Source organism: Callorhinchus milii, unplaced genomic scaffold, assembly GCF_018977255.1.
Source record: "Callorhinchus milii isolate IMCB2004 unplaced genomic scaffold, IMCB_Cmil_1.0 Scaffold7, whole genome shotgun sequence".
NCBI classification, from domain to species: domain Eukaryota; kingdom Metazoa; phylum Chordata; class Chondrichthyes; order Chimaeriformes; family Callorhinchidae; genus Callorhinchus; species Callorhinchus milii.
This window is the reverse complement of record NW_024704748.1, coordinates 28,056,053-28,065,871: the sequence shown is the minus strand read 5'-3', so window position 1 is coordinate 28,065,871 and position 9,819 is coordinate 28,056,053. Positions and strand designations below refer to the sequence as shown.

General features: G+C 49.9%; 1 protein-coding gene across 1 annotated transcript in view; it reads left to right on the top strand.

The window, feature by feature from the left end:
- The first annotated feature begins 2,045 nt into the window (after positions 1–2,045).
- Positions 2,046–9,819, top strand: part of sh3pxd2aa (SH3 and PX domains 2Aa) — an 89,971-nt gene continuing 82,197 nt past the window's right edge. Inside the window, exon 1 of the mRNA XM_007910558.1 lies at positions 2,046–2,259. Within this exon, the coding sequence (XP_007908749.1) occupies positions 2,182–2,259 (78 nt within the window). The 5' untranslated portion in view covers positions 2,046–2,181. The remainder of the gene's footprint in view (positions 2,260–9,819) is intronic.

The window sequence follows — 9,819 nt, the reverse complement described above, 5'->3', positions numbered from 1 at the left end:
CTCCAATATTCTCTGTCTGGCCCCCTGCCTGCAGTGATTTCAATGCCACCATCAAGCTGCTCTCCACATTAAACTCCCTCCCCCCCCCCCCCCCCCCCCCCCAAATCCAGCACAAATCTGGATAAGGAGGAACTTCACACATTCCTCACTAACATTCACAATTAAATATTAAGTTTTTAAATATTTGGATCACTAGAGGGCGTTGCAAGGAACAAACTGGTCCATAATATCAAAATTATATCGAAAGAGTGGGTGTGTGGACATGAGGTGAGGGCAGCATTGGTTCGTTTATGATTCTATCTATGATTGAATACTCAATAGAATAATTAGACAAATTTGGTCAGCAAATTTATAAAGGAATTAAGCCTTTTACACAGAATGAATGGCTCAAAAGTAATGTTAAGGATCACTGAGCTGGTAGAATTGAGATGATGACCAAAAGCATGATTGATTAAATAAATATTTAAAAGGGTTCTGAAGGCATAGAGAAGACGTGAGCCAAAGATGTTTGGGGAGAGTGGTCCACAGACCAGGGACACAAAGGTTGAAGGCTTGGCCACCAAGGAACGAACAACAGACCAGAATCAGGATCGACAGGTTCAGAAAGGAAACTTGCCCAATGTTTCTCCCTGTCTGGGAATCAAACCCAAGTGAGTTCATTGAGCTACAGGACTCCACTGTCTCATACGCCCATTTCATTCCAAACACTGCAGCATTCCAATTCTAATCTTTTAAATAATTTTTATGATGAGCGGGGACTCTCCTTGTTACTGTGGCCAAAGTGTCATTGATCACTGCTTTTTGTTTTCTGACTTAATTATCCAATTTACAACGTCCTTTATCTTAAGATCCTTCACAGTATCCATCGACTTTCTTGTCTGGCCCTCAACTATTCTTTCTACCCCACATCTGTGCCATGACCCGCTCTGCCTTCCCCCACCTCCGCAACATCACCCGGCTCTGCCACTGTCTCACACCGCAAGCTCCTGAGTCCCTCATACACGCTTTCATTACATCGAGACGCGACTATGCAAACTCATTGCTTGTTAGCCTTCCCAAATCTTCCCTCCACGGGCTGCAGATCATCCAGAACTCTGCAGCCCGTGTCCTCTCCCGTACCAGGCTCCGCGACCCTCTTACCCCCATCCTCGCCTAATTCCACTGGCTTCCCGTCACGCAGAGGATAAAGTTCCGGTAAGATCCTGGTCCTCACCTTCAAAGCCCTCCGTGGTCTTGCTCCCCCCTACCTCTCCAACCTCCTAACCCTGTACCATGTGGAGTCCTGTAGCTCAGCGGTTAGAGCACTCGCTTTGCAAGTGGGAGACCCGAGTTCAATTCCAGGCAGAGGGCGAAATATTGGGCAAGTTTCCTTACTCCACACAGAGCCTAATAATAATCCCTCCAAAACCCAAACAATAATAAATAGTCACTCTCCCTCTGAAACTCCATCCCGCAGTCCCTCTGTCTCGCTCCCTCCTTTGCCACCTTCCAAGACCCATCTCAAAACCCTCCCCTTCGACTGAGCTTTTGATCTCCCTCCACCCTCCCCCCCCCCGCCCTCCACCCTCCCCCACCCCGCCCTCCACCCTCCCGCCCCCGCCACCCTCCCCCCCCGCCCTCCGCCCTCCACCCTCCCCGACCCCCAGTTCAGGTCCATAACTTGTCTGTCCAGCGCCTTGGGACGTCCTCCTTAGGCGCTTAAGAAGGCGCTTTACACATGCAATTTTGCTGCTGTTGCCATGTAGGACCTGTCTGCTCTCATAGGGCTGGCGGTTGGGGGTGGTGGTTGGGGGTGGCGGCGGTTGGGGGGTGGCGGCGGTTGGGGGGTGGCGGTGGCGGTTGGGGGGTGGCGGTGGCGGTTGGTCGCGAGCGCCCTTTAATTCTCCCGCCTCTTCTCCGTGGGCGCGGCCTAAAGCGGAGCGCTCGCGGCGCTGATTGGTGAACGCTGTGTCGCTGTGGCCCTGAGATGCAGCTGATTGGTTGGTTGAGACGTCAGTCATTCAAAGGGTGGGACTGAAGCAGCGCAGCCCAGTGCGCGCGGGGCTGTCCGGCATCGGGAGTCCGGACACCGGGACACTGGGAACCCGGGAAACGCGCTTCACCTCAGCAGGACTCGGAGCCGCTCACGCCTCACTCTGGCTGTAACTCAGGAGCGGCCGAGGGGCAGCCACAGCGAGGAGCATGGAGTCCGCGGGCCGCTCGGTGCTGGATGTGGAGGTTCAGGATGTGGAGAAGAGGAGGAGCCCCAGCAAACACTATGTGAGTCTGGGCCGGGGGGGTGGGAGAGAGAGGCCGGGGGGAGGGGGGGAGAGAGGCCGGGGGGAGAGAGGCCGGGGGGAGAGAGGCCGGGGGAGGGGGGGGAGAGAGATGGGGGGGGAGAGAGGCCGGGGGGTGGGGGGGGAGAGAGGTGGGGGGGGAGAGAGGCCGGGGGGAGGGGGGGGAGAGAGGCCGTGGGGGGGGGGGGAGAGAGGTGGGGGGGGAGAGAGGCCGGGGGGAGGGGGGGAGAGAGGCGGGGGGAGAGAGGCCGGGGGGAGGGGGGGAGAGAGGTGGGGGGGAGAGAGGCCGGGGGGAGGGGGGGAGAGAGGTGGGGGGGAGAGAGGCCGGGGGAGGGGTGGGGGAGAGAGGCCGTGGGGGTGGGTGAGGGGAGACGGAGGCCGGGGGGGGGGGGGGGGGGGGGGGGCGCAGGGGGGGGGGGCCAAGATGCGGAGTGTGTGTAGAAAAGAGATACACCAGATCTTCAATCTTCAACTGATTTAGTTTTAAGAGAGTTTAAGGATCTCTTTCTGGACTTCAACTCCTTCGCATTCTTGACACATGCATCTGAACAATCTTCTTTCTTCAGCCCTAATTTCTGTCAGTATCCTGTGCTTCAGGATGTGCTGCTCGTTCCCCACACTCTTTGCTCTTCATTGATGGCAGAGGCTTGGCCAGGTTGCCTATGTCTTGTGCAACTCATTTAAAAAACGTCTTTGCTTGATTTATCCCATACCCAAAAAATACTCGCCTTTGGTCAATATCTTTAAATCTTTAAACAAAAGGCAATGCACTACAGATGCTGGAAATCTGGTATAATCACAGACGTCAGAACTGACAAAAGGTCATAGACCTGAAACGTTAATTCATTTTCCTCTCTCCATGGATGCTGCCTGACCTGCTGCGCGTTCCCAGTGACATCTGTGTATATACCAATTTTTAAATCTTTCAGTTCTTGGTTTGCATATGTTTGCTACGCCCCTCAAACAAGGACCTGGATTAAGTGATTGTATTGATTAAGCTTTGGATGCAGCATTGGACTTGGACCTCCCTTGGAATATCAAGGTGCCTTCAGCCATATTAAAGATTCTGAGACTTGGGACAACAACTGCTTGAAGGTGTTACCTGGAGTCTTTGTGTACAGACTCATATATCCAGGGCTTGGTATCCACTCAGTTATGTTTGCAGAGAAGTAAGCTTTGTTGCACAGGCTCTGGACTTCAAACGAGTGGAACTGTCATTCAATATGTAGGGATGTGTCTGAGCTGTAGGTGGGGGGGGTGGGGTGGAGACAGGCCAAGGTGGGGGTTATGTGGGGAAGAGATGGCAAAGCTCTCTTGATGATCTGTGCTGTACAGAAGGATGTTCTTGCAGGGAGTTCTTGGTACCTTCCTAGTGAGGGCTCAAACCTATGCTTGTCAGATGTCAAATGACTAACTAGTGATTATTCTTGGGAGGGTGGGAAAAGAGGAGGTCCTTAGGTTTGCCTCGTGGCTTAGGTGGCGCCTGTCTACACCATATAATTAGGGGGGGGCAAGCTAATTGTGGATAGCATTATGAACAGAAATTGTGGCGCATTTATATAGAGATTGTTAGGAGGTGAAATGCCTTATCTGGAACTGTGGTTCATCCTCATCCCTCACCTCTCAAGTGAAACCACTTGCTTCCTCAATCCTATTTCCAAGAAGCGAGAGTGCTTCCAACTGAGCCAGGCTGATGTGTTCTTATATTTTAGAAACTGCGAGTCATGAGAGCTGCGTATGGGATGGGTTCCTTTGTTTTCATCTTCTATTTGGAGAAACGCTCTTACCATTCATTAAAACTTTTAAAAATGGGAACCGCTTGGAAATGGCTGCACGTGACCACAATTGTGGCTGCTGAAAAGAAGATTGTGATCAGCCTGCACTAAAAGGCCACTCCTAGGCTGCATTTGTTTTCAAGATGTTTTGACTGAATGGTTTGTGTGTGCACATGTGTAACCAGAGGAGTATGTTGGTAACCAGAGTTCTGAGTTAGCTTGAAGCACCCATCTGTCTGTGCTCACGGAACAATGATGTTGGTGGTTCTTTGTCAGTCTTGGTAAATGTACCCTTTGTTCATACGAATGTTCATTAAAATTATCTTGCTTTTATCGTCGTTTTTTAAATTCGTGGATGTACAGCAATAAATTGTATTTATATAGAGCCTTTCACATCAATAGCATGTCACAGGGCACTTGAGAGTCGAGAGTTTACACCCGAAATGGAGGTTGGATTGGGGAGGAGTGGGGGCTAAAGGGGTGGGGGGGGAAAGATGACCGAAGCCATGGTCAAAGAAGAAGTTCCTGAGACCTTGAAGGAGGCGAGGGAAGGGGAAAGGCAAAGGTTCTGTGGGATGGAGTTCAAAGGAATGGGGGTGGGGGCAGATGAGCTAAAATTCCGACTGTAGTTGATGGGGCGACAGGACAGGCTAGTTAGTGCCTGTTGGGTGAGGGTAGTTCAAGAGTAAGGGTGAGTCAAGACCGTGGAGGGACTTAAAAGTGAAGACAAGGATCTTGAACTCAATCCTCTGGGGGATGGGAAGCCAGTGGAGTCAGGCGAGGATATAATAATTATATTAATACTTATATTTGTGGAGTCCTGTAGCTCAGTGGTTAGAGCACTCGCTTTGCAAGCGAGAGACCTGAGTTCAATTCCAGGCAGAGGGCGAAACCTTGGGCAAGTTTCCTTACCCCACACAGAGCCCTAATAATAATCCTCCAAAACCAAAAACAATAATAAAAAAATTGGTCATTTTCAATCTACAACTGTTTGTGGGACATTGCTGTGCACAATTGGCTGCCGCGTTCGCCCACAAATGTACGGTCAATTCGCTTTACAGTGTGTTCTGTGAAGCGCTTTGGGGCGTCTCCCGACATGAAAAGTGCGATATCAAATGCAAGGATTTTTATTATTATATTTGATATAACACTATCATGCCGTTGAGAGATCTCAAAGCGCTTCATATAATATGCTGTAAACTGAATTGACTGTATATTTTGTGGGCAAAGCCCGGCAGCCAATTGCGCACAACAGTGTTCCACAAACAACCGGCGCTTGAGTGACCAATTTTTAATTTTTTTTTATATTTTGAAGGGATTATTACCCCTGGAAAGCAATCTGCCAATCGAATAACAAGCAGGTTCCTACTTACTGCTAGGTAAACAGAGGCATTTGGAGTAAGGAAACTTGCCAAAGCTTTCGTCCTGCTCAGGAATCGCTTGTGTGGCGAGCGCTCTAACCAAGATCCACAGGACTCCAGGATGAGGGTGATAGGCTCACAGAGCCCAGTGCGGAAGAGGACACGAGCTGCAGAGTTCTGAATGGTTTACAACTTGTGGAGGAAAGAGTTGGGAAATCTGCCGAGCAGATAGTTGGTATAGTCTAGCCTGGACATGATGAATGCATGAATAAGGGTCATCCATTAAATGCTTGAAAACTGTTCGGACAGAATTAATATCTCTGCCTAAAGTCCTGATGGTGCAAACTGGAATTAGTGTCGCCTGACTTTTGTAAGTGATTTCACGCAGTACAGTGAAAGTCTTGCTTCTACTGTCTAGTGTCTAATCTGCAAACACAAGCAAAGCATATTGAGGCTGAGTGAAGCAGATATCCAGCTGGGAATGACAATTGTTTTTGCTCAGCTTGACCCGTATGGACAATCACTGCTTAAGAATATCCAAAACAGACAGAATTCACCTTTGTATACCCCTATAAATGCAAGGATTATTATTATATGTAGAAATTTCCCCGTGTCTGAAATGGAATGTACTCTCCCTGGAGGGATGCACCCTGCTTAACTAATTCTAGAGATTATTAGGCGCAGATTGGCAAGAGGCAAAGCTTGGTAACCACAAAGTGTGCTTTGGGGATATAACTGCAGGATTGTTATTGCCACTGCTTGTCCACCTGGGACTACCCTACCCACATGTAGAATTAAAAGGAGTCGGGTGGGAGAACCCCTGTTCCCAGGACCGGGCTGTCCCTCCCATTTCTTTTTGACAAGCCACGCCGGCTGGACTGTCTCCAGCAGTACCCTGGAGTCCTGCAGTCCTGCCTGGCTTGAGATCCAGACTATCAACACTGCCACAGAACGTGGATTCGATTCTGACATTCCGTTGCCAAGCTCGTCACCTTGAAGCCAGCTCAGCTCCGAGGATACCCGCTTCCCTCCCCCAAGAAGGTGGCAATGATGACATATGCAAACCAGACCTTTTCCTTAATGTACCCTATAGTTTGGTGACTTCATCTTAAATTATTTCTCTGGAACCTCCTAAACTATAATTTACAGTAATGTGCAATAGTCTGTACTCATGTGAGGTAACCATTGCTGTACAAATGTCTATTGGCTTTGTAACAAAACAAACAGTCTTTTCAGCTGTAGTGTAGAAATGCGAGATTATAATTTACATTTGTAAGTGCCTTTCACTTCAAGAGATGTCCCAAGGCGCTAAAAAGTCAGGGATCAGGACCCATGAGTGGGGGGCAGGGTTGGGATGAGGGAGGGCAGAGGGAGTAGGAGGGTGGCTGGAGGCACAGTCAAAAGGAGGGTCCTGAGTCGTGCCTTGAAGGAGGCAAAGAGGGAGGAAGGAGAAGGGATTGTGGGATGGAGTTCCAAAGAGTGGGGGCAGAGAGACTGAAGGCCCGGCCACCAATGGTAGGGCGAGTCGAGCGGGAGACCTGGAGCAGGCTGGAGTCTGCTGAGCAGAGGGAGCTGGTAGGTTGATAGGGGGTCAGCAGGTCAGAGATGTAGAAGGGCCTTGAAAGTGAGGACGAGGAATTTGAATTATATCCTCTGAGGCATGGTGGGCCAGTGAAGCCGGGCGAGGGTGGAGGTGATTGGGTCACGGAGGCTGGTGCAAGACACGAGCTGCAGAGTTAGTCTAAAGGGCATCTCTTTCATCTATTTCAAGGCTTGGCATATCTGTTCACCATTTTAGCTCTTTCTTTACCCTGTTGAATTTGTAGTAAATACTTTAAAATATAAATAAAATCTATGTAACATACAATTAAGCTGCTTTGAGACATTTTTGCTCATGAAAGTGAGGGATGTTCCAGTTCTTATGATATGAACAATACTCCTAACTGAAATGCCAACCTCTTATTCTAACATATACTGATTGAATTGTGCATTTCTGTTTTCATTTGAGAGACTTATGTGGGGAAGCGGGAGAACAACTTTTCATTGCAATAACAACTTGCACTTATATAGCGTCTTCCATACAGTGTGGCGTCTCAGAGCTCTTAGGCATGGGCATGTGTTATCTGCATCAAATGCTCCCAGGTCAAGCAATCCCATTGTGGAGATTAGGTGCCATGGTTGGAGTTTTAATGCATTAGAGACATGATTGTTGATGGAACAAAGAGTATGTTCTCATCCATGCCTTCTTGTGTTCTCTAGCGCCATAGAGCACAGTAGAATTAATTGTCCATCGCTGGGTAAAATGGATCAGAAGTAAATCCTGCTTGTGATAGTAGCAAAAGATAGAAGCAGAGACTGAAACTACTGTATCGTATTCACAGTATTCACATTAACCGCCAAGTGCGAAGAGGTCCTAGGATTCTTCGCCCCAAAGATTGAAAACATCCACTTGGCTGCATCGTCCTCCCCTTCCACCCCACCCAGACCATCCACACCGTCTTCTTTTCCTCATATACATGCTTCCTTTTGGCGATGTGATCCGCTGGGTAAAATTCCACATGATGCGGATGACACACAAATCTACTTTGCCTCCTCCAGTTTCGGCTCCAGGTTCCCGATGTTCTATCAGCTTGTCTTGCAAACATCAGGGCCTGGATGAATGTGAACTTCCTGCAGCTGAATGTGGACAAGGTGGAAACCATACTCTTTGCTTCGAGTTAACGTCTTCACTCTCGCAGACTAAACTCCTCAACCTCCCTGGGCTCTCCGTCAGACTCACCGAACCCATGTGCAATCTAGGCGTTCAGTTCGACCCCCAGCTGTCCTTCCTCCCCCATATCCTGACCAGGGCCGCCTTCCTTCACCTCCACCACATTGCCCACCTCCGACTGTACCATACCCCTAACACAGCCGAAACCCTTGTGCACTTGTTTGTCACCTCCTGCCTGGATTACTCAAACCCACTCCTCACAGGTCTCCCCAGCTCCACTATTCAAAAAATCCAGCTCATTCAGAACTCTGCTGCCGCGTACTGACCCGGACCAAACTCAGTCCCCACATCTCACCAGTTCTGGCTCAGGCTCCAATGTCTCCCCATCACCGAACCAATCGACTTCAAGATCCTCACACTCGTGTTCAATCCCTTCACTCTGGCACCTCCCTATCTCTCTGAGCTCCTCGCTCCCCAATCCACCACCCAGCACCTCTGCTCGACTGGCACCGGCCTCCTACTCATCCCTCGCACTCTCCATCTCACCATTGGACGTTCCGTTTTTAGCAAAACTCTGGAACATTCTCCCTCAATCCCTCCGCCTTTTTCGATCATGCTTATGGTCACCTCCCCCAACTCGGCTCAGACTCCGCCACTATTAAGCGGTATGAGAACTATATAAGTGCAAGTTATTGTTGTATCGTGCAAAAACAAAAGCGGTTGCAAAGGAAAGTAGAATGTTGGGTTGTGTGAATATGCAAGTTCAATACTGGACCATCTTAAAAAAGTAGTGAGAGGAATGCTATGGGGGGAGCAGCTCAAAGGGGGTAATGATTTTTCTGGTACTGACCCAGAGTCTCTTGAACATGTGTTTATAAACCTCTGTGCACGTTTGGCAATGAGAGAATGATGGTGGGTCTCCTAATCTGTCCTCACTGCAGTGCAAGTGTAGAAATTTACAACCCAGACAAAGCCCATTTGGCCCATTGTATCGTAGCCTTTTTATAATCTGTTTCTCCTGCATTTTCAGAGACGCAGGTTACCCCAGCATACTCCATGTGGAGTTCTGTAGTTCAGTGGTAGAGCACTCGCCTCGCAAGCGAGAGGAATCGATTTGATTCCCAGCAGGACGAAACGTTGGGCAGGTTTCCTTAGTCCACACGCTCCACACATCCAAGGCTGCACTCTCCACCTCTCAAAGCCAGTCAAGAACCTCGATGTTCTGTTCGACCCTGAGCTGTCCTTTCTCCCTCATATCCGCGCCACAACTGGCACCGCCTTCCATTCACCTCCGGAACATCGCCAGACTACGGCATTACCTCACCCCTCACTCTGCTGAAACTCTGGTCCACGCCTTTATCACCTCAAGGCTGGACTATGGGAACTCTCTCCTCGCCGGCCTTCCCACCACCTCCCTCCACACTGCAGGTCATCCAGAACTCTGCAGCTCGTGTACTGTCCCGCACCAGGCTTCGCGACCACATCACTCCCACCCTCGCTCGCCTCCACTGGCTCCCCATCCCCCAGAGGATCGAATTCAAGATCCTCATCCTCACCTACAAGGCCATTCACGGCCTCGCTCCCTCCTACCTCTCTGACCTACTATCCTCTTACTTACCTGCCCGTACCCTCCGTTCCTCTGGCGCCAGTCTGCTCCACATCCCCCGCCCCAACCGCCCTACCATCGGTGGCCGGGC